This window comes from Rhinolophus hipposideros, assembly GCF_964194185.1.
Source record: "Rhinolophus hipposideros genome assembly, chromosome: 12".
In the NCBI taxonomy this organism is placed as follows: domain Eukaryota; kingdom Metazoa; phylum Chordata; class Mammalia; order Chiroptera; family Rhinolophidae; genus Rhinolophus; species Rhinolophus hipposideros.
In genome coordinates this window covers 59,155,698-59,181,319 of record NC_138058.1, presented here as the reverse complement: position 1 = coordinate 59,181,319, position 25,622 = coordinate 59,155,698, and the positions used below count along the sequence as shown (strand labels likewise).

Sequence of the window (25,622 nt, the reverse complement as noted above, 5' to 3'; positions counted from 1 at the left end):
TGTAATTATCTAGGCTACTTCTTCCTGCCATCTGCTGGTGTAGGTTAAAGAAATACAAATGGAATTAATTTTATCCTAAGGAAAATATAATTAGAAAGATAAATCAGCATACACAAATGTATTCTGGAATCAATTATTAAAAATTTTAATTTATCTACTATTTTTGGGTTTTGGTGCTCATGCTTCTTTCACATTCCTATCATCATGAATAATCAAGAACTGATTATATTATATTTGAGCTTCACGATACATTTGTAATATGTGTTAGGGTAGGCCTTAGCATCATTGTTTTCAGGGAGAAAGTGAGAATTCAAAACAGTAATGGCCTATCAACACGCACAGAGCTGTTGGTGGCTGAGCCTAACTTTAATTCAGGTCTTATGATTCTATTGCGAGGATCTTTAAACCATACTGTGCTTTCTTTGACAATCAGTTTTCGCTCATTTTTCTTTATTTTTTGCCGAGCAAATGGTGAATTTATTGACAGAAAGAGGATCGGGCAGTGCACTCTCAGGGAGTAGGCAGCCTGGGAGAATAGCCACTGCCTTCTCTCAATTTTTTTTAGGAGGGTGTAGCTCACAGTGGCCCATGTGGGGATCGAACCAGCAACCTTGGTGCCACCAGCACTGCACTCTAACCAACTGAGCTAACTAGCCATCCCTCATTTCTTTTTTTAATGAGAACTTTTAAGATCTGTTCTCTTAGCAACTTTCAAATATGCAATACAGTATTGTTAGCTAGTCACCCTGCTGTACTATATACCCCAGGACCTATTTATTTTATAACTGGAAGTTTGTAACTTATGACCCTTTTTACCTATTTTGACCGCCTTCCCACCACCTGCCTCTGGTAATCACCAATCTGTTTTCTGTATCAAAGAGCTTTTTTGTTTTTTTGTTTTTAGATTCCCAAATAAATGAGATCATATGGTATTTGTCTTTCTCTGTCTGACTCATTTCACTTAGAAATAAGTCAAACCCTCTACGACCACCCATGTTGTAAATGTCAAGATTTCTTTCTTTTTATGGCTGAATAATATTCCATGTTATGAAAATTGGAATGAAAATGGTGTGAAAATTCCATATTTTCTTTATCCATTCATCTATTGTTGGACACTTAGGTTGTTTCCATATCTTGATTATTGTAATAATGCTGCAATGAACATAGAGGTGAACATATCTTTTCCAGTTAGTTTTTTTGTTTCCCTCAGATAAATACCCAGGCGAGGAATTGCTGGATCGTAAGGTAGTTCTATTTTTAGTATTTTGAGGAACCTCCATACTGTTTTCCACAGTGGCTGCACCAATTTACATTCCCAACAGTGTATGAGTGTTCTTTTTTCTCCACATCCTCACCAATACGTACTATTTTAAAAATCTTTTTAATAATAGTCATTCTAACAAGTGTGACATAAGATCACATTGTGGTTTTGATATGCATTTCCCTGATGATTAGTAATATCGAGCATCTTTTCATGTATTTGTTGGCCATCTATATGTCTTCTTTGGAAAAATGTCTATTCAGATCCTCTGCCCATTTTTAAATTGGATTATTTGTTTTCTTTGCTATTGAGTTGTGTGAGTTCTTTATATATTTTGGATATTTTTCTTTCAGTTTTGACTATAATATTGAACATTCAGTACCTATAACAAATACTTGTTTAACATTATTAATATGAGCATAAAAAAATAACAAACTCTATACTAAAAAAAGACCTACATGTATAGATCATTCCATTCCTCTACTTCTTTTGGCCGTGGTACTAAGTGATGTTACCGGGGAAAGAGTGGTCGCCTCCATCAAAATGGCATAATAAATTCAGTGTTTATTCTTAAAATCTTACTAGCATTTCAGATCTCTTTGCATATCTGATTTCCTATGCCTGGAATATTCTTTCCCCTGCTTCTGTGCTGAGCTAATCCATGTGCATCCTTTCAAATTCAACTCAGATATTACCTCCTCTCTGAGTCCTAGTTGAACAGTGTGGGTTGGTTGACCTCCATTCTAGCAACCTATGCACGTTTCTCATAGTCACTTCTGTACACTATGGCTTAAGACTGTGCCTAGATACATCATGTGTCCAATAAATATTTCTTAAAATATATATTAATAGTGCCAGATACGATTTCTTGAGTGCTTGCCATAAGATAAATACTGCACTAAGCACTTTTTGACCACCAAATAACTTAATCCTTACAATAACCCCATAAGAAAGTTATTTTTTCCATCTCCATTTCACAGATAAAGGAGGATGAGAGTTAGATTAAGAAACGTACTCAAGTTCACCCAGTAGAATATGGTAGAGTCAGGACTCAAACCAAGGTTGGTCTGACTCCAAAACCCATTGTAATATATTATCCACAGATGTACTTAAAGCCCCTTGGACCAATCTATATTTCATGTTTCTATAATTTCTTGTGTAATTTCTGGTAGCTATGCTTCTGAAGAACACTGGAGTTTTGCAAGCTGAACTAAGATGCTAAGATGGAAAGACCAAATAAGGTGCTCCTTTCCCCAGAGCTCAGAAGGAACTAAGTTGATGAACAGAATGTTCTCAAATTTAACTTTTCTTCTTAAACCCTTGGGCACACTACTCTGTGTAAATTATAATGTAATAGAAGAGATAATGTAATTTCATGTGAAATATGAATAGAGTTATCTTAAGCTTAATATCCTATGCTATTCCACAAAAAGTATCATGACTTCTTTGTGCTCTACAACCTTAATAAGTTTGAGAAACAGTATTCTGAAAAGTAGGTTATTGTAAAACATGTTTGAAATGAATCCAAATGCATCAGAACTCACATTAAATGTGAATGGATTATGTTCTCCAGATAAAAGCCCCCCCAAAAAATTAGTCATAAAGAAATATAACAAACGAACCAACAAAAAGACTAAATCCAGCTATGTACTCTTTATAAGACACACACCTAAAACATAACTATAAGAAATTGAGGGCAGTCGGTTTGCTCAGTGGTTAGAGCACAGTGCTCATCACACCAAGGTCACCGGTTGGATTCCCACATGGACCAGTGAGCTGCGCCCTCCACAACTAGATTGAAAACAATGACTTGACTTGGAGCTGATGGGTCCTGGAAAAACACACTGTTCCGCAATATTCCCCAATTGAAAAAACAAAGAACTTGACAAATCTACCATCATGGTATGTCATTTTAACGTAATTCCTTAAGTAACTGACAGATCAAGCAGACAAAAAGTCAGGCTGGCCCAATGAACATATATAAAACACCATGGCTCATACCTATCAAATCATAATATTTCTATTATTTCTAATGTATACATTGAACATTTACAAAAATTAACCAGGTACTAGGCTATAAATAAAGTCTCTTCAAATTTCAAAGAATAGTATATTTAGAAAATATTCTCAGACTTTAACATGTTAAGCCTCCATATATGTAAAAAGGTTAAAAAATGCTTCTAAATAACTGATACAGACATAATAATGGTATTTAAGAAGTAGTGAAAACTAAATTATAATATAGTTGTTTTTCCTCTCTGAAAAGCACGAAGCGTAGAATTCTTTTGTTCCATAGACGAGATTCTTTCCAAGAACTGCACTTTGTAGGTCTTGTCAATTTGGGAAAGCTAACTGTCAGCATCAGGGTTTGCTCATAAAGGACCAGAGTCCATGCTTGATTCATACCCATTTTACTTAACAGATGTTTTCAACTATTTTATCCCCTGACTATTTCTTGAATTGTTTCCCTCTTCTTTATCCCCATCACTACTGTCTTAGTTCAGGCCTTCCTCAATGCTTGTGAAGGTAATGCTTGCCTTACCTTTCAAATGGGTCTCCCTAACTTTGAGGAGAATGCCTTTGCTATCTTCAAAACACTGCCTTCTTTAAAATCTGTCTTTGGCATTGAGTGAGCAATGTGAAGTACAAAGCTGACCATGTCCTTCCTGTACTTTGCGCCCTTCACTGGTTCCCGGGCCTACAGAATAAAACCCAAGCACTGTGGCACGGCCGATGAAACCTCGCATCGACACCTTCCATCTGATGTGCTGCAGACACAGTGGGCATACTCCGTGCATGCCCATATCCGTGACTCACTCTTCTTTCCTGGGCTAGCATCTGCTTATGTTTCAAGACTTGATCCAGGGGGCGTCTCATCTGAGAGCTTTTCCCTGGGCTCCCACAGAACCTGCAGGTGCTTACATCATACTACAATGATCTATTTTTGTGTCCTTGAACTAGAAGTTCCTCAAGAACAGTGGCCACGTTTTACTAACTGCAGTATCCTAGCACTTAGCACAGTCCCAGTATTTCAATATTATATACGGGTGATCAAAATACTGGATCAACATTCATCACGAAGCCCTCCTTGCCTTGGTCTCCCAAGAATATAGACACCAGGGCATGAAGAGCTGACAGGGAATGGAGTGTAAAGGGAATGATTGGTAATACCACCCAGTAGGTACTCTTTCTTGGTCATAGGTAATTTTTAACTTATGTTAGTGTATTAACAAATTTAACAAAACTAGCAAATTTCCCATGAATGATTTTTTTTCTTTTTCTTTCAGTTTCAGGTGTACAAAATATTGTAATGGTTAGACATTTACATACCTGACGAAGTGATAAGTTCCCCCCAATCCACTACCCAAACTCAGACATCGAATATAGCTGTCACAATTCCATTGACTATCTTCCCTATGCTGTACTCCACCTTCTGTGAGACTTATATATATAATTATAGTCGACACTCAGTATTATTCTACTCCAGCTTCAGGTGTACAGCGCAGTGGTCAGGCATCTACACAGTCTATGAAGTGATCCCCCTGATAAGTCTAGTGCCCACCTGGCACCCTACATAATCTTTACAACATTATTAATTATTTTCCCCAAACTGTATTTCACATCCCCGTGGCTATATTGTGACTACCAATTTGTACTTTCTAATCCCTTCACCTGCTTCCCCATCTCCACCCCCCTCCCATCTAGCAACCATCAGTTTCCCTCTCCCCCCCATATCTCTGAGTCTATTTCTGTTGATATTAGGGAATTCAGGTGACAGAAACCTGTTTAACAAAATACTAATTTAATTATTGATTGGTAACTGATAAGCAACTTTCAAGACCAACTTAAGGAGCTGAAATAACAATGAAGGATGATATTATATTCCTTTAATATTGGGAAAGCATGATACTTTTTGGACCAACATTCCTTTGGCTTTTGCTTTTCTGAAAATGTAACTTTCAGGACAGCAAAAACCAAGAGAGATTTTTATATTCCTAAATATGAGAAGTTAAGAGCTTTCTGGTGCAATGCAGGTTAAAGGGTACTGTAGTATGCCAACACATTCAAGGTACAGTATAAAACTTTGGCTTATTTTTTCTTTTTTAGTAACATAGCTCCAATGTTTGATCCATTTTGGATCTAAAAGCTTCTAAATTCACTTATTCCATTATCCATCTAAAATCTTTTGAGAATTAAGCAATCATTTTTTGTCTTGCCAAGGATTAAATTTGGATGTTTGGTTGAACATGAGCCTTATCTCTCAAACCATCACTTTTAATTGGAGCATGTAAAAGGATAACATAGGGGTTTAGTTGACATCATAGTCTATTGCCATGGAAATGTAAACATGGGTTTCTATTAGATTTGTCTCAAAGCAAGTTTTAGTAGTACACAGAGACGGGGAGACAGGAGATAAATCATGTAAAAAATGTATCCTCTAGATGTTGGCGTGCCCTAGGAGCTTAGATCCTCAGTGATCTCATCCTGCCTCACGGCTTTAAATACCATGTATACACTGATGACTCTCAAGTTTGTATCTCCAGCTGGACCTCTCCTCTAAACTCTGAACTCACATACCAGTCTTTTTGACTATTGGCTACTAAATCTCACATGTCTACCCTTAGCTCCTGACACAGCTCTCTCTCTACCCAACTTGCTCTGCTCACGAGCTTGCTTCTGCATCTCAGCAAAGGTCAGCTTCCCTTTCTGCTTGCAGAGGCCATCGACTTTCGAGTAATCCTTCACTTATCTGGTACTCCTCAGCAAATCCTGTCAGCTCTACCTTCAAAATACAATCACTTCTGTCTTGCACTGCTTTCAAGGTACCATAATTTCTTGCCTAGATTATTGCGATCAAGTCTGAACTAGTCTTCCTGCTTCTGCCCTTGCCTTCCTTCAGTCTATTCTCTCTCAGCCCCCAGGGTGATCATACTACAATGTAAATCAGATTATGTCACTCTTCTGCTCAGACCCACCAATGGATTTTCATCGTATTCAACGTATGACCCAACGTCCTTGAATCATCATCCCATCCCCGTCCCTCTTTTCTTCTTCAGCCTTGTTCACTGATCATAAGAGGCCTTATCCCATGTCAGGGCCTTTGACATATGCCACTCCCCTAGGTATCTGTATGGCTTGCTTCCTTTCCTCTTAAGTTTTTACTCAAAATCAGCTTCTCAGTGAGGCTTTCTTTGCTCAATGATCTAAAACCATTACTCCCATCCATCCCCCTTTTGTGCTTTATTTTCCTTTAGCATTTATCTAACATACCATGTATTTTACTTATTTCTACTGCTACTGTCTCTTCCACTAGATGTAAGCTCCATGAGGTAGGGATTTTGGGCTGTGTTTTTCATTGCTGTATCCTTTACATCTAGGAAAGAGCCTGGCATAATATAAAATCAATAAATATTTGTTGAATGAATAATTGAAAAAAATGGGGAGTACATAGCATAAGAAATAAAGATTATTAGTGAAAGCACGATTTAACCAAGGCCTGTGAGCCTAATGTCTAAAAAAGTTCATTTGTTGTTGAGCTTTCATGGTAATCTGTCTTTGGAGGAACTGACTTAATTTTCCACAAGAACAGGGTTGATTTCTCTTATTTTAGCAATGTGAAACTTCAGAGATGAGTGTTTAGGAAGAAGGAAGAGAATAATGATAAATGCAGGTGGGTATTAAATAATGTTCACTGTTTGCCATGTTAGCTGAGCTAATGATTTTTTAAAATTATTAGTACATAGAGCTTACTATTCATAGTGGACTAAAATTAGAAATAAATAAAAAAAGTTGCTCTTTGATTGAATTAGCAGTGTCTGGCACACAGTAATGTAATACATAAAGAGAGTTGGACTAGATGCCATCCAAGAGGGCTTACAGAAGTAGTTTTATTTCTAGTGATTTTACAATATAGGCATGGGTGTCCAGGCTGGTTATAGTTACACTGAGAAATAAAATGAAGAATGGTAATGAAGATACTGTCTTTGGACCTGAAAATTATGAATGCTTCGTTGTTATTCCTTATCATCTTACGAAGTAAACACTTAATGAATGTACAGACTATGAGCCCTCAAATTAACTTTAGATGACAGGGCAATAAATACTAGATAGCGTTACAGGTAGAATGATATAATGGAAAGATATAATGATATAATGGAAAGATGGGAAACCTGGATTCCAGCTTTCACTATGCCACTAATTGGCTGTGTGATTTGGGGTGAGTCATTTAACCTTTCTTAGTTACCTCACCTATAAAATGTGGACGATGGACTAATAGGCTTCAGTGATCTTCCAAGCTCTAAGTATTACACAATTTTTTTTGACTTTAAGCTTAACCACTGTGGTCGGCAGAATAATGCCCCTCCACCCCTCACTCTGCCCCACAGATGCCCATATCCGAATTCCCAGAACTCTGGGTATGTTATATTACATGGCAAGGGGGAATTAAGGTTGCTAATAAGATGCCTTAAAATAAGGAGATTATCCTGAGTTATCTGTTTGGGCCCAATATAATCGCAAAGGTTCTTTATGAATGTAGAAGAGGGAGGCAGAAGAGTGATCGGCAGAGTGATGATGCCACGTGAGAAAGACCTGACCAACCATCGCTGGCTTTGAAGATGGAGGAAGGGGCCATGAGTCAAGGAATGTGGTAGACTCTAGGAGTTGGAAAAGGAAAGAAAACAGATTTCCCCTAGAGCCTTCCGAAAGGAATACAGCTTTATAGACACCTTGATTTTAGCCCATTGAGACCTGTGTTAGACTTCTGACCTCCAGAACTTAAGTATTAAATAGGTATTATTTAAGCCATTAAGTTTATGGTAATTTGTTATAGCAGCAACAGGAAACTAATACAATCATGATATGTACCATAACTAGCAAAACTAGACCCATATCTATCACACATGCAGGGTTTTAACTAAAAATCCTATACTAGGGTATTTTGTAAAGACTTCTAGAGGCAGAAATAGTCGGAAACCGTGAGGAATTTGTAGAAAAGTCATGGGAGAAAGTCTACACAGTAATAAAATTACTAGTGATTCACATGAAGGGTAGAAACCTGGATATTTTATGTAGGAAAGAAAATGGCAAGAGAAGAGCAATTAGAGGTAATCCACAATGTACGAGTTTCTTCTCTGGACCTCACCTTACTCATCTATAAAATGTAGGTCTGCAATAAATAATTTCTAAATTCCTCTAGCTCTGAAATGAGATGCTAACGTGGGCCTTTGACACCCTGCCCTCCCCAAAATTTGAAGAGTATTTATTTTAGAAAGTACTGTAATTATCTTTAATGTCTGATGGTCAGACTTCACAGAGAGCTCTTAGTTTAACAAGAAAGTGGCTCTGAATTTTAATCCTGACACTCTTATTCAGGTAGGTTACTTGGGAAAATTGTTTAGCTTTTTTCCTCTTCTGTCACCTCACCTATGAAAGTATGGTAAGCATTTAGGTGGATTTCCTAAGGAATGAATTATTTCAGATGTCTGAAAGTTTATTCCTCTATGAGACTAAACTTTAATTGTATTTGATGGAACTATTTCTAAAATGAAACACATGCTCTACTTTTACATAAAATTTAATGGGTCTCTTATTTCCTCTTCTTGAAGAAAAGTTGTAACATTAATTACTATAACTATAGTGGGCTGCAAGATAGTGACGCTCTAGAAAGCAGTCAGCAAACTATGGCCTGCGGGCTGTTTTCACAAGGCTTGGGAGATAATCATTTTTACATTTTGAAAGGGTTGTTCAAAAAAAAAAAAAAAAAAAGGAATATGTGACCTAGACCCTAAACATTTTCTATCTGGCCCTTTACAGCAAGTTTTGCTGACTGTTGCTCTGACAAAGATGTGTAGGCCCCTTCACCAAATGTCTACAACTAGATTGAACATTATGCTCTGTCACCAAAGGAAGCACATCTGTCTTGGCACAGTGTCTGATAAGATAGCTCAAATATTTGTGGAAAAACAAAGGCTGCTGACATTTGACTTCTTCTGTTGCTTGTTGTTACCCGCTCCTATTCACTTCCAGGTTTTTGGCAATCACTATACTTGCCCCTAGCAGTCACTCCCCCTTTCTACTCTCTGCCTTTCTAACTTTGGCCTGGAAATTTGATCAGCGAACTTATAAACATTTTAAGCAATATAAAATTAAATTGGTTATGTGAAGACCCTAGAACTATTTTCTAAGTAAAACACAGGTGGTTTGGTACAGGGATTTGGTGATTTATTTGGATTTTTTCCAAGGCCTTTTATTTCTAGGTTCTCTGCTATCTTTTGGATAAGCAAGGTTGCAGAACAGATGAGGCCTTACTGTAGTATGCTTGATGTTTTATTTTTATAACATAAAAATAGCATTATATCTGAAAAGCTATTCACCAAAATATTAAACTTTTAACAATCTGGATGGTAGGATTTTCTTGGAATAGCTGACTTTTATTTTTGCAATGAGTATTCTATAATCAAAAAAGCCATTTTCATATTTTCAAATAGAAGCTACATTAGAAGGATCTGTCCATCCAATCTCAACGACCTAACTCAACTATTTTCGTTTAGCATATTTTCTTTCAGCATACCTCCATTCATTATTTGATCCCTTTTTTAAAATGGTTGTAAATATTGTGTTTACGGGTTTTTATTTTGACTCACACCTGGATTGCCATAGGTTACCCATGGTTACTACAACACTGAAAACTAAGCTATCCATATGAAATACTGGAGGAATCAATACGGTGAAAGGTGACTGATCGCCTTTTTGACTTCTGCTCCATTGCCTTTATACACGTTCAGACGGATGATACCCAACCTGGAGTGGTAACGTTTCACAAAACACTTTACTTCCTTTAGTCCTCACAACAATCCCAAGAATGAGGCAGGCACATTCGTGGAGGCATAATGACTTGGCCAAGGTCATTCGGCTCGTCAGGGGCGAGGTCATTAGCCCGGTCAAGAGAACAGGTCTTTGGAGGCGCTTCTAGTAACAGAGCTTTCACTACACCCTGGCGTCTCTGTTCCCTCACTTGACAGTTACCTTTAGAAACTCAAATCCTGCCTCTTCCACCCCATCAAGGCACACGGAGGGCTGGGGAAACCTGTAGCTCACACCAAAAGCTACCACTCTCCATCCCCACAGCCCCAGCGTCCAGGCAAAGAGCACAGTGTGTCCCCTCGCGAGCCGCAGACTCTGCGTGCTGTCCCCCGACTAACCTGACTAGGTCGGTCATGCAGGAGCCCACCACTACCACCGCCGCCACCTCCTCCTCCTGCCGCTGCCTCCCGGGTTCCCCCGACGCGGCCATGGCTCCCAGGAGGTGCTCGCCAACCTGGAGGCTGCCCTTTACCCTTTGCCCGACCCCGTAACCAGAGACGCCGCTCCGACGCTTCCTAACGACGCGGGCCTTCCCGACGCCAATGCGGGTCGCCCACCTAAATGCCCGAAATAACCCCGCCCACCAGCTGCCCCTCGTTCTTCCAGGAATTGCCTCCCTGCACCGCCCCTCAGTACAGGGCCCCTCTGACAGTTCCAGACTCCGCGCTGCCCGACACGCAGGCGGCAGGCGCGGAAGAAGGAACTTTCAGGCACTGCGGGGACGCCCGGCTCAGCGGGCCGGGGGCGCGCACGCCGCCCGGCTTCTGGTCCGCAGAGGGGGCGGGGCGGACGTCCGGGGGCGCGCACGCATCCGGCCCGCGGTGCGCGCGCAGGTCGGTGCGTCGGTCGGGGGCGCGCTCGGGTAACCTGTACCCCACGTAGTCGCCGGTTACCGAAAGGACTAAGTTCCAGGTACCTAGACTGGGGCTGGTGCGGGGAGGATGGATCCCGAGTCGCACAGGTGGCGCTGAGGACCTTGGTTTAAATATCCCCAGGGCTTGCCATCTCTTCCTGTGGAGAAGGCCCTCGTTCCAAAGATGCCCTGTTTATCCCCATCACGCTGGTCCACTCAAGAACGAGACCCCAAGGCCAGGAGTTATTCTTTCTCCTTATCTCGCCTGCCCCCTGGTCCCCGATTAAGCTCAGACTCCTTCCTCCTTCTCGCTTGAGGAAATCATACAATTTGGGGGAAGGGAGCGTGTCCCCTTTCAAATGTCCCCTAGAATGGGGTGGTCATTCTTTGGGTCTGAGCCGGTTTGTTTTTCTTGAATGTTGCTCCGTGGAGAAATTACTTCCCCCGTGTAACTTCCCTCGTGCGCTGTATGACGTTGACGTGACGCAGCAGGACGCCACCCCTTTCCGTTCCATGACGTCAGCAGGGCACATGTTTCCGTGTTTGTCATCCCAGCTTAATTGCAAGAAACTGGACGATGCTTTAGACGTCTTTGTATTCCCCAGGTGCCCATCAAAGGATCTTATGTGACCCTATTTTGGGGCAGCAGACTCTTGTAAAAATTGTATTTCTGCATTTTCCTTCTGTAATATGTCAAAATCAGGAAATGCAAATTGCCTAAGGAAGGCTGACCACTGTTACGTGTTTGCTTATCGGGGATGTATTGCAGTGCTGCCGTGTGTAAAAGCTACTGCTAGGAGATGATCCACCCATGTTCTTGGCTCTAAAGGGCCACAGCAAAGGACCATCCTTGGCTCTTCTGTGACCTTTGATTTTGGAGTCAGTGTTTTTTATTCCCTCCTTTAGAGAAGTCACAACACCTCACGGTTGAAACAGATTTTATCGCAGCATGAAATCTTGAACTGTCAAAAAATAGTATTATGGCTGTTCTGGAAACAAAGACAGAAGTTCACTCCTTTTAGGTGTCATTCTAAGGTCATGACAGTTGCTGAATTGGAATGGGTTGTTGTCACCTTAAGTCTAGTTTGGCTTCTGGAGCAGGTTTGTTCCCTTTAGCGTTTGGCGAGTGCATCACTTCAGCAGCAGGCCGGCTGTAGTCTAATTTGTTTCTAGTTGTCAAGCAACCATGAGTTTAAATCCATGACATTTTGTCTAAATTTTACAAGATGTATACTTAAAAAGCACTCACTTTGATGCTTTTCTTTTTGGTGATTCTACTTACAAATTCTTATTTGAGAGGAAGATGAGAACAGTGGACTTTGAGGGAGACCTAGATTTGAATTTTGATCCTCCTGCTTGCTATGTTTGTGATTTTGAACAAGTTCTTTAGTCTTGCTGAGTATTAGTTATCTTATCCGTGAAATGGAAACAATAATATTAACCAGAGGACAGGATTGTTTGGGGGAAGTAGATGAAACTACAGACAGGTGGGTAGTATAGCACTTGACACCGAGGAAGTGTTTGTTCAGAATGTGTTGGTTCTGTTTCCCTTTTTCATAGAAACGAGAGATAAAATAATAATAGGTATAATGGGAAACTAACTTGGTAATGTAGGTGAGATCCGTTTGCTTTTTTCCGAGGTAAGTAGTTTTGTATTTGCGTGTGATCTAGATGAGCATCCTTTCAAGAACTGTGACATCAGTGGGTAGAAAGAAAGGTGGAAATGTGGCAGAATAGAGAATAATAGGCTTCAAAATGAAAATACGGATTAGTATACTTTTCAAAGACCAACTATAAAAATTATCTGTGTCGTCGGTTCAGTGGGAATTCCTTACTGCCCAGCGTTGTGAATATCAACTGCAATAATGTATGTGGAAGCTCTTTATAAGTGATAAAGTGTTATAAAAATGCATGATTTTTATGATTCATAATAGCATGCATTAGGTGTTTATTTTTACTTTGTGAAGACCTTGGAATGGTGGAGGGATTTCATCTGTTAAGTGGTCAGAAGAAGAGCTTGTTTTACATTTGCCGAAAGGATTATTTGGGTGCTAAGTATAAAGCTTTTACTGCCTCAAAGCATACTTCTGGGTGTCATCACGACATAGGGTCACAGTGTTATCATTTTTTGAAAGATCATTTCAGTCTTTCCCTTTACTACTGTCTGAAAAGATGAAAACAGGTACTAGTTTTCAACATTTATTTTAGCAGGGACATGTAAATTCTTGTATAATATATGAAAACTAGAACTAGAACATCATTTACTTGTAATTTGCGGGAAATTAAGGGAAATTAATTTGCTTTTGATGTGGGATTATTCTTTCAGATTGAGGAAGAAAATGATCATTTAAATTGACTTATTCACCTCTGAAAGTAGAGGCTTTCATTTAGAAACCTATTAGGAATTCATGTACTCCCTCCCCTAGCCCCATGGGTTTCCAAGTAACTTAGGTATGATGTATTGGTTTCACTTTTGTATTTTCAAGTTTTATATTTCAACCATGAAGCCTTGTGAGAACTTCTTAGTGCCTTACAGACTTTTAGATCCATGTTAGTTTGTGTTGCTGAATATCTGAATAGGTGTATGTTTTCATGATTTAATTGTCAAGTAGATTTTTGCTACATCTATTCCTCACATACACTATCCAGTACCAAATTTTTTGAGGATGCCGTCTCTCCATATCTAAACATTCCTTTAGCTTTTGTCTCCTTATTCATTTATTAAAAAATGTTTATTGGGTGTTTAGTTTGTGACCTCTCCAGGTGAGAGATCACTAAGCATGTAATTATAATATACTGTGGAGAGGCAATTTAATAAAGCGAGGTATATCAGAAGTGAATAATTTCTATTAAGTAACATTTGCAAGCATGTTATGCTTGTTCTAGGATTTTATACAGTATTATCAATCAAGTTCTTATAGGAACAGAGGGACACAGAGGGACGATTTCTAACCTAGAGGTATGTGTGTTAGAGGTAGAAGATTGTCCACCAAGGCTTCGTAAAGCCTCAACTAAAGTAGAACCTGCCAGTTGTCAGATAGACTGGGACAGCTTTACGTAGAGTGTGGCAGTGTAGAAGTCAGCTTTGGAAAGGAGGAGGGAATTGGATTTCAAGGGTTGCCTCTGTTCCTGAAACTCAGTGGTGTAGCCTATGCCCTAAGGAGGTGAATAGCAGGGAGATGGTTTGTTTCATTGAAGAGGCTGCTATAAGACAGGAAATGGTTATTCAGTGCAAGAGAAACTTATGTGTGCTGTGCCAATTTTTAGGAAGCTTGTTGTATCTGGTTCTTTTGGATACTCTGATCACCATTCTTTCCTTCTACTTTCAGTGGTGGTTTGCAAATCAAGTTAAAATGTCCCCAGAAGTGGCCTTGAACCGAATTTCTCCAATGCTGTCCCCATTCATATCTAGCGTGGTCCGCAATGGAAAAGTGGGACTGGATGCTACAAACTGTTTGAGGATAACTGACTTGAAGTCTGGGTATGTACTAGAACCAATCCAAAAAACCCAAACCTTTTCCTAATGAAAAGCCTTGCTTCCCAGGCTCATAAAAATTGGCCACAGAAGTTCCTTAAGTCATGATTTTAGCACGTGTTGATTCAATTGGTTTTCTCTGGTTCTTGACATTTTATGTTTCAAGTTGTTTTTCTTGTGTTGTGGGCCACTGCTTTATGGTCATTGCTTTATGTTTTTTGGGGGGCCTTTTTGCCATATGGTTTTTAGCAAGTGTGTTTTTCATTCATTACTCGTGTCCTTGTTATGTCTTCCGCAATCCAGTATCCACTGTAAGGGTTGGGTTTTGAAATTCTGAATTTGATAATCTCTTCTAATATGAAAATTATAATAGCTAGCCCAAATGAGTCATTTTTCATAATGGTAAGATCTCATGCCTACAAAAGTTGCATTAAGAAAAAAACTCAACTTTTTATTTTGAAATAAATTTAGATTTACGGAAAAAATTCTCAGAAAATTAACATTGTTATAATACCGTTAATTGCCCCACAAACCTTATTTGAATTTGGCCGGTTTTCCCACTAATGTCTTTTTTTTGTTCCGGGCTCCAATCCAGGATACAAATTGCATTGAGTTGTCATGTCTTCTTAGTCTTCTCAACCTGTGACAGTTCCTGTCTTTCTCTGTCTTTTATGATTCTGACATGTTTAAAGATAGCACTGGTTATTTTGTAAAATGTCGCTCAATATGGGTTTGTCTAATGTTTTCTCTTTATTAGAGGGAGAAATGCATTTTTTCCCAGAATACTGCAGAAGCGATGCACCGTTTTCAGTGCACCACATCGGGGAGTACATGATGTTCATGTGTCTTGTTACTGGCATGTGAACTTGCTTCGGATCGTGTATACCAGGTTTCTTCACTGTAACGTGGCTTGTAATCAGTATCTTGTAGAGGGATGCTTTGTAAAGTGTGCAGATGTTCTGTTTCTCATCTTACTTTTGTCCATGGATTTTAGCATCCACTGATGGTTCTTGCCTGCAGCTATTATTACTTTGGTGGTTGTCTAAGAGTGATTTTCTGTTTCTCTTATTCCTCCCACATCTATTCATTTCAATTCTACTATAAATAAGTGCTATCCCTTCTCCCCCAGTTACTTATTTTTTTCATTTATTTATATCAGTGTGAATTTTTAGGTATTTTTTAATCCTCTGGGTTATAATCCGTATTTGGATTATACTATGATAAATGCTATCTTCATTTATTTTGTTGCTCAGTTGTTTTAGCCTTTGTCATTGGGAGCTCCGTCAAATTGACTTTTGGGTCCTTTTCAAATATCTCTATTATTTTTTGAACACTTTCTCACTAGAAATGTTGCATTCTTGGTTGTCTTTTAGTTTTCTTTTTAGGGTCTTGCCTTTTTGCCTTCTACAAATCGTGCTATGTTTCGACTAAGCTGAAGACTTGGATCTAAGAATATAGAGTTACGTTCTTCAGTAGTGAGATAAAGAGGGCTAAGTTAGTTGGACATGTCATTGGAACAGTAGGATACTTTTTAAAAGATCTGGCATTACCTTCAATTTCTTTTTGGGGTGAAGAAAATGTTCTTCAATTGGATAGTGGTGATGGTTATACAACTCCACAAATACACTACAAATGACTACGCTGTGCACTTATAAGGGTGAATTTTATGGTATGGGAATTATATCTCAGTAAAGCTGCCATTAAAAAACACTAAACACATGAACCAGAGATGTTTCCTGGCCTGAATGGATAGGACATAGAAATAGGTCTTTATTTTTTGGTTGTCACATTCTTTTCAGAGATATTGAAGACATGACAAGGGAGTAATGGCCAGAGTACCGGGGACTGGCTTATGTAGGACGATATAAAACTGAACTTCTTACTCCTTTTATCAGTGTCCTAAGAGAACAGTTGGGTTCATTGACATCAAGTCACTCTACCTCTTTTCTGCAGATCCCCTCTTTGGTGTTCCCTGATTTCTGAATGTTTATTTCAGTGTTTAAGGGCAAATAGGGCTCAGATGATAAATTTGAAATGAATCCATTAGACCTGGCCCTGTCTGGACTAGATCTGTGAAAAATATTTGAAATGGCATTTAATGACATTTAGTATTTATGGAATTTACCTTCCTCAGATTTAAAAGAGGAATAAAAATACCTCTACCTACATTAACAGTTGTTGCACATAAAAGGATGTGAAAAGCCTTATTAATCTAGAGCACTATTGATGCCTTTTATGTAGTACTTGTCTGAAAGATCCTGTAAGTTCTTTAGAAGCTCATTAACAATTCTTTCTTCAACCCTTCCTTCAGCCAAAGTGTGGATTCCTCAAGTTTCTGTAGCAAAACAGTGGCAGAGTTAGGGAAAAGAATGGCATCGTTTTGGTGTGTCATTTTTGGCATTCTCCTGTCTTTTAGGTCAGCAGCATTCACAGTTACGAGAACTGAGATTTCTATTAAGTCGAAGGGCATACCCTATAGGACACAGTATACACCAAGTATAACATGAGATGATTTTTAGATGTCACAAGAACCAGTCTTGTTACTGTATGCAGCTACTTGCTCTTGAAGAGATGAGGTCTGAGGATCCATATTGTCGACCTGGCTCACAGGAGGAAAAGGTAGGCAAGAATTTATTCAAAGTAAGATTTTTTAAAAAACAGTAATTCATCTTTACTTTTCTTATGGCACTCAAATCTTTCTACCTTGTCTTGAGACTCTGTGTGTTTCTAAACTCCATTGCTAGGCTGTCAGTATTTTAAGGACAGGGTTCTTGTTTGATTTATTTTTATGCCTGCTTCAGGTCTTGCTGTGGTGCATAGTAAGTAAAGGTTGAATGAATGAATGCGTTCGATGTTTTCCTAGAGAAGTTGCTTGATTTGGGGATCAGAGTGGTGTGGACTTGTGGCTCAGAAGAATGTTGATTGGTCCTGTAGTTATTGCTTAAATTCTGTTACACATAATCCTTTTAAATGACATTCCCTACAAATGAATTGACATTTTTGAAATTACAGGAAAGTGTATTACTGTACTGGGCTTACTCTTCTAGGTGGAATATATATTGAGACCTAGAGGGGCCAAATTTTTAATTTTAGGGAATTATTCCATGAGCCCACTGAATGTTTATTAGCTCTCTGCTCTGTGTTAATTTGATCACAAGCATATGCTATTTGTAAGATGCCATATTTTGTCATTTTTAGTGATTTACTAATCTTGAAGATGTCTGAGTGTTCAGCATTTTGGAATGATGCCTGGCAAATGTAACAGAGGGAAAGCAGAGAGGGCTCACTGCAACCTATGGCAGCTGAGCCTTAATATCTTTTTGCAGCATGTCACAGTGACTCAACCTTATTGGCATGTGGCTGTGATTGAGGCATCTGCTGTGACATCTCATTCGCCCACAACTACCTGTTGCATTTTTTGTCCGTGTTCTGAATTTCATTACTTAATTAAAAATAGATATTCAGTGTACTTGATTACTCAATAGAACAGTTTTAAAAGATGAGTGTTGTAAGCTTTGAAGACTGATCTCAATTTGGCTGCATTACTCTCTCTAGCTGGCACGTTGAGCCTTTCTTTATTAGTCTGGTGCCTGGAAGGAAGCTGCTGCCCTGGGAAGCAATTTTAATTTTGAAGATGGACAGCTTTTTAACAATTTAGTATCTAGTTCACTTGCCTTTTCCATTTCTTTTTTTTTTTCCCTGTACTCTTCTGGGATCAATTTTCTTTTTTCCTTGTGCATATCTTTATACTTTATATATTCATTATGTATAAATGTATCTCTAAACAATATTTAGTCTTGTTCTGCATGTTTAAAAAGTTTATAGGTGTTCTCCTGCAACTTGCTTGTTCTGCTTAGTATTAAGTTTGTGAGATTTATCTATATTATTGCTTATGGTCCCAGGTCTTCCATTTGCACTGTTATATGCTATTCCATTGTGTGAATATACCTCCATTTTTTAATTCACTCTCCTACTGATTGACTTTTATGTTATTTTAAATTTCTTTGGACAAAGAATGCTATAATGAGCATTCTCCTACCTTTGTGCAAGAAGATATATATGAGAATATTTTCTGGGGCAGAGTTTTTTTGAACTGGGGGGTATTTACTGGTTAGTGGTTGTAAAATCAATTGAGTGAGTAACCCTAATGTTTAAAAAATGAATGAGAATAGAATGGAAACTATTAGAATGTGTGACACATAATACAAATAAGCTCTATTTTGCGGAGTTTTGTTTCAGTTAAATAAGTGTGTGTGCACTGGTTCACGAGGTAAAATATGTTTGTGATGATCAAAAAAGTTTGAAACGTACCTCTCTAGGGTACATTTCTAGGACTAGAATTGCTGGCTGTTAGGTTATATACATCTTCTATATTATTATACATTGCCAGATTGTATCAATTTCTTTCCACCAGAAATGAGTGAGAGTTTCCATTATTTTATAGTCTCAACAAAACTCTGTGTCAGACTTAAATTTTAGCCAATTTGATGAGTGTGAAATGGTATCTCATTATGGTTTTAATTTCTGTTTCCCTGGTTACTAGTGTAGTGAAGAATCTTTTCATATCTTTATTGCCAATTCACATTTCTTCTTTTGGGAATGTCCTTTGCCCATCATTTTGATGATTGCTTGTATTGTTGTGTAGATTTTAAAGCATTCTCTAAGTCTTTTGGCTACTGATTTTTTGGTAGTTACGTGTATTACAAATATCTGCATTCAATCTGTGGTTTAATTTGCACTCTTAATTTGGTGCTACTGGTATCCAGAAGTTTTAATAAAGTCACATTCCTCAATATTTTCTTTTTTACATTTGTGCCGGTGTGTGTGTGTGTGTGTGTGTGTGTGTATGTGTGTGTGTGTATGTTTGTAAGAGAGAGAAAGGGAACATTTCAAGAAATTCTGTCTTACCCAAAAGACATAAATCTTCCCCTAAGAATTGTAAAGTTTTCCTTTTTCCTTTAAATTGGTCTTTAAAATAATTGTTTTCCTATAAAATGTGTGGTGAGATAGGGATATAGTTTTTCCCCCCACATGGATAATTGGTTGTCTCAGAATCATTTATTGAAAAGGTCATCCTTTGACTGGGGATCTGCAAGGCTACATCTGTTATTGTGTCAAGTTTGTATCACACATGGATCTGTTTCTAGGCTGTCCGTCCTCATTGGTCCTTGTGCCAATTCCACACTGTCTTAACTAGTACAGCTTTAGAGAATGTTAACGATAGCTGGTAGGAAAAATTCTCATCATCCCTCTTTTAATTCTTTTTTTTTTTTTTAAGTTTATTGGGGGTGACAATGGTTAGTAAAGTTACGTAGGTTTTAAGCGTACGAGTCTGTAATACATCATCTGTATATCACATTGTGTGTTCACCACCCACAGTCAGTTCTCCTTCTATCACCATATATTTGATCCATCTTCTAATCCTTAAAAAATTGTCTTGCTGAGCCATATTTTCTAAATAGTTTTTGATAACCTCATTTAAATAGTTTTGTACTGTTCTGTTAGGACATACCATAAAGCAGTTAACAAAACCCCTCTTTTTAACTCACTGAGAAAAGGAAATGAAGGGAAACTGACCTGGTGAGGGGCTGACTGAGAATTGATGAATAATTCAATGTGAGGAGCTAGGGAATTTGATGTAAAAAGGGAATGCCATGTGCAAATGCAGGAGAAAGCACATGTTGAAGGATCTGCAAGACCACGCTGGTTGGAATGGAGTGAGAGAGGGCGAGAGGGAACTGAGATGCTTCTACAGATAGTCAGGGCCAGACTGTGCAGAGCCCGGTGGGTTGTATTTGGAAACTTGGGTCTTATGCTGGGTAGAATGAGAAGCTATTGGAGGATTTTAAGCACAGAGACAAGATCTTATTTATACTAAAAAAAAATCGCTGGTTGTTATATGGAAAATGGCTTGTGCAGGATAAAGTAGGCTTGTTAGCTGTCCATTACAGTAGACCAGGTGAGAGATGATGGAATCTTAGAATATGGTGGTGGTGATGGAGATGGAAAGAAGGGAATATATAGATTTAAGCTACTTAGAAGGTAAAATCAAGGGGATGTTGAATTTGTGTTTTCTGAGTAAGTGGGTAGATGGTCATGCCATCTGCTGAGGTGGATTGATTGGTGGAGGAACCAGTTTAATCTGCATTGATTGTTGTCTAGGTCTGTCATGGAGCTAACATTGTAGGTGTCCCCTTGCCTTTTCGGGTGCTGAATCTCACATCTTACTTGTACTTTCTTGTGCCCTCTTTCTTTGTTGGAGCACACACTCTAATAGCATCCTAAGAAAGGGGGAGGAGAAGGTGCAGTTTTTGAGTTCCTAGATGTCTGAAAATGTCTTTAATTCCACTTTTAAACTTGACTGATAATTTGGGCAGGTAGAGAGAGAAGTCCAGGTTGCCATGATCTTTCCTTGGAGTACTGGAGGCCTTGATCTGGACTGGGGAGGCCCCCAACACACGTATTGCTGTCGTGTCACGGATACAGTATCGGCTCTGTAAGGATATTAATATACATGTAGTTTTTTTTTTTTTTTTTGTATTTTTTTGTTGAGAGCCCACTGGCCCATGTGGGAATCGAACCCGCAGCCTTCGGAGTTAGGAGCATGGAGCTCTAACCGCCTGCGCCACCAGGCCGGCCCCTATACATGTAGTTTTTTAAAAAATCAAGGTAAAATTGACTAATTATATTTAAAAAAACATTTTTTCTATACCGTACATTGTCTCTGTTTTGCTCTCTGTCCTCGATGCTGTTGGCTTCCCTCAAGCTGATGACTCCTGGCTGTCCATGGCTATTCAAGAGCAGGGCTCTAAAATGTGAATGAAGCTCTCTGTGCATGGGTGGGCTTGTTAACTACTGAGGCTCACTAGTGCGATCAGGAAGGAATCCTATCTTTTATCAGGTGATTGTCAGATTCATCATTGGGGATCTTCAAAAGTGATATCCTTTGTGTGAGCAAAATTCCAATTATTGGGCCGAGTATATAAAGTTTAAGACTTTTGATGTATTTAATATGGTGGCATATTATATTTATATGTAAGGATATATAATGATGTATATCATATTTCTCTCCAGAAATGTATTATCAATTTACTTTCCCGTACATGAAGATGCCAGTTCCTCTACAGTTTTGGTAATATCAGTATTGTAAATTTTATAAGATTATTTGCTAATTCAGTGTGGAAATGGTTTAATTGCTCTTTTATTTTGCTTTATTGTTGCATGTGTGTGCTGCGCAGGTGCGTGTGTGTAAAAATGACCAATTCATGACATTTGTCCATTTTTCTGGTGCGGTGTTTGTCTTTTTCTTATTGATTTGCAAAGCGTTTTATATGTTGTGAAGATTGATCAGGTTGAAGATGAATGGGCTTGGAGATGCCAACTTTTTTAGCAGCTAAAGCCTGTAGCAGTTTTCAGTAGCTACTAAAGATTGACTGTTGGTTGGTTGTCTTGAGTGGAGACGTGTAGCAATTCTCCATGGAGGGCTGAAGAAGCCTGCCGGCCGAGGCCTGTTGGGGTGGGGTGCAGACTAGAGAAGGAGTTCTCTTGGAGGGTGGAGAGCCAATGTGGGCAGTGGGTGGGTGGGATGGTGGGTGTTACAGGGCAGAAGTTTTGCTAGGGCCCAGGCTGCTTATCTAGGTGCCAGAGCATCTAGAAACCCGGCGAACAAGTGCATGGTGCTGATATTTTGAGTGCTGTTATCGACTCCATGTTGTCCTTCAGGAATTATTTCTTGGGCTTTTTTAACCAAAAGAAACAGTTCTCCCTACTCCTCATGCCTCAGCTCGCACTCTTTCCTCCTCTTAGAGATTTAACGTGGGTAGCTGATTATTAGCCTTCTTCTAATTATAATAGTACCATACGATTAATTAAACAGTGTATGGATCTTTTAACATTTCCAAATGCTGTCACTTATTTTATATTTTGTATGTAGGAGTGTTTGGGGAAAACTCAAAATGGTGATGTTAGCCTTGCCCCATTGAAGTCTGAAATCACTGAACTTGGGAACTTTTGCTGGGATCCCAGTCTTCCCAGAGTCTGTTGGTGGCATTGTGGTCGGGGGCAGGTACCAGGAGAAATCTGGGTTTGGAGTTTTAGGTGGTTGTGAATTTGGGGCTTTTCTTGCCCCCCAGTGACTTCATTTCAGGGTGACTTCATTTGGTGTGGAGGTTGGGGTAGGGGAAGGGGTGAAGGAAAGTAGCCAGTCTAATGTGTAAAGGAAAGGGGATAGAAGATTCATTTGGTCTGTTCCTAGCTCTGCCTTGCATTGCTCAAGGAAACAAAAACTCACTGCTGTTATCGTGGTCCTCTCTATTCTGTGCAATTTTAGGTTAGTATTTTTTGACTAGTTTTGATCCATTAGAATAAAAAATTTACCATGTTCTTTAAGATTAGATGATAAGTGAGCCTCTTTTAGTACATGCTACTGGCACATATGTTTATTTTAGGGCTCCGAATTCATTATTCCTATGCCATTACCTCACGTGTTAAAGGACTCCTACTGCCCATGTAGACAAACTCCATTTTAGCATCCATATTACTTGAATAATATTGTTTTTTGATGCCATGTTCTTGAGAAATAATTTTGTAATCTTCCTTTCCAGGGCCACATTTCCTGAGTAATTTGGTTATCTTTCTAATGGCTTGTTATGAAAGTTGTTTTTCCCATTGACCTTGTTTCTCTTGACTTTTGGAAAAATATACCCTTTTTGTTTTCTGAAAAGATTTTAATCTCAACCTTTGTTCTTGCCAACTTATTGGTACGAGATCTTGAATCAAGTAGAAGTTTTAGAGAATGTTTTGATGTTCCACTGTTAAGTAGGTATAATGCCCTTAGAACAATTGTGTTTTTTTTCATCTATGGACTCCTAAGACTCTTCTGATTTAAAAATCTTTACTTAAAAAATGTTGTGGTTGGGGGCCGGCCCTGTGGCTCAGGCGGTTGGAGCTCCATGCTCCTAATGCCGAAGGCTGCCGGTTTGATTCCCACATGGGCCAGTGGGCTCTCCACCACAAGGTTGCCTGTTCGACTCCCGCAAGGGATGGTGGGCTGTGTCCCCTGCAACTAACGACGGCAACTGGAGCTGAGCTGCGCCCTCCACAACTAAGACTGAAAGGACAACAACTTGAAGCTGAATGGCACCCTCCACAACTATGATTGAAAGGACAACAGCTTGACTTGGAAAAAAATCCTGGAAGAACACATTGTTCCCCATAAAGTCCTGTTCCCTTTCCCCGATAAAATCTTAAAAAAAAAAAAAAGTGTGGTTCAGTAAATTATTTACGTGTTCAGTTTGAGCCGTAGCATATACTTTCTTTCTTATGGGAAAATATACACAACATCAAGTTACCACTTTAACCATGTTGAAGTGTACATACAGTTCAGTGGCATTAAATACATTCACATTGTTGTGCAACCGTGGCCACCGTCCATCTCCAGAACCTTTTTCACTTTGCCAAACTGAAAATCTGTGCCCATTAAACGATAACTCCTCATTCCTTCCTTCCCCTAGCCCTTGGAAATTACCATTTTATTTTTTGTCTATGAATTTGACTGCTTTGGGGATCTCATATAAGTGGAATCATACAGTATTTGTACTTTTGTGACTGGCTTAGCATAATGTCTTCAAGGTTTGTCTATGTTGTAGCATGTATCAAAATTTCCTTTTTAAGACTGAATAAATATTCCAGTTTTGTGTGTGTGTGTGTGTGTGTGTGTGTGTGTGTGTTACATTTAGTTTATCCATTCATCCGTCGATGGACACTTGGGTGGCTTCTACCTTTTGGCTGTTCTGAATAATGCTGCTACAAACATCGGTGTACAAATATGTTTTGAGTCCCTTTTTTCAATTCTTTTGAGTATATACCCACATGTGGAATTGGTGGACCACATGGTAATTCTGTGTTTAATTTTTTGAGGACTCTCCATACCATTTTGTTCTGTGGTGGCTGTACCATTTTGCATTGCTACCGGTAATGAATGCACAAGAGTTCCAATTTTTCCACATCCTCACCAATACTTCTAATGGGTGTGAAGTAGTTTCTCACTGTGGTTTTGATGTGCATTTCCCTAATCACTAGTGATGTCGACCACATTTTAATGTGGTTACTGTCCATTTGTATGTCTTTGAATAATTGTTTAGTCAAGTCCTTTGCTCATTTTTTTAATTGGGTTTTTGTTTTTGAGTTGTAGGAGCCTTTATATTTTCTGGATATCAATCCCTTGTCAGAATTTATGATTTGCAAATATCTTCTCCCATTCCATAGTATCCACTGATGCACACAGTTTTTCCTTTTGATGAAGTCTAACTTACTTATTTTTTCCTTTTGTTGCCTGTGTTTTTGGTATCACACCCAATAAATCATTGTTAAATCCAATGTCATAAAACGTTCCTCCTTTGTTTTCTTCTAAGAGCTTTATCATTTTAACTATTAAGATTAGGTCTTTGACTCATTTTGAATTTTGAATTCAAAATTTTTGTGTATGGTGTAAGATAAGGGTCCAACTTCATTTCTTTTCTCCTTCTCCCTCTCTCTCCCTATCTTTTTTTCCTCCTTCCCTCCTCCTCCTCCTCCTCCTCCTCCTTTTTTGTATGTGGATATCTAGTTTCCCAGTACTCTTTTGAATGGACAGTCTTTCCCCATTAAATGATTTTGGCACCCTTGTTGAAAATCATTTGACCACATATGTGAGGGTTTATTTCTGTGCCCTCTATTCTCTTCATAATTGGTCTGTGTGTCTGTCTTTATGATAGTATCACACTCGATGGCTTTGTAGTAAGTCTTGAAATTGGGAAGTTTGAAACCTCCAACTTTGTTCTTCTTTTTCAAGATTGTTTTGGTTATTTGGGGTCTCTTGAGCGTCCATATGAATTTTAGGATGGCTTTTTTTTATTTCTGCAAAACAGCGTCATTGAGATTTTGATAGGGGTTGCATTAAATCTGTTGATTGCTTTGGGTAGTATCGACATCTTAACAATATTAAGTCTTCAGTGAACACAGGATGTCTTGCCATTTTCTGTGCCTTGTTTAATTTCTTTCAGCAGTGTTTTGCAGTTTTGAGTGTCAAAGTCTTTTGCCTCATTTAAGTTTATTCCTAAGTATTTTATTCTTTCTGATACTATTGTAAATGTGATGTTTTCATAATTTACTTTGCAGAATTTCATTGC

At 38.8% G+C, this 25,622-nt stretch overlaps 2 protein-coding genes across 4 annotated transcripts in view; one reads left to right on the top strand and one right to left on the bottom strand.

Moving 5' to 3' along the window:
• The window catches only part of RBKS (ribokinase), an 80,635-nt gene extending 69,971 nt beyond the window's left edge, over positions 1-10,664 (bottom strand). The window contains exon 1 of one of the 2 annotated variants that reach the window (XM_081069597.1): positions 10,465-10,664. In XM_081069597.1, the coding sequence (XP_080925723.1) occupies positions 10,465-10,556 (92 nt within the window). In that variant the 5' untranslated portion in view covers positions 10,557-10,664. The remainder of the gene's footprint in view (positions 1-10,464) is intronic. The other variant, XM_081069598.1, reaches the window with a different exon arrangement.
• Positions 10,665-10,767: 103 nt separating this feature from the next.
• Positions 10,768-25,622, top strand: part of BABAM2 (BRISC and BRCA1 A complex member 2) — a 375,203-nt gene continuing 360,348 nt past the window's right edge. The window contains exons 1-2 of one of the 2 annotated variants that reach the window (XM_081069729.1): positions 10,768-11,038; positions 14,309-14,460. In XM_081069729.1, coding sequence (XP_080925855.1) covers positions 14,333-14,460 — 128 coding nt within the window. In that variant the 5' untranslated portion in view covers positions 10,768-11,038; positions 14,309-14,332. The remainder of the gene's footprint in view (positions 11,039-14,308; positions 14,461-25,622) is intronic. The other variant, XM_081069730.1, reaches the window with a different exon arrangement.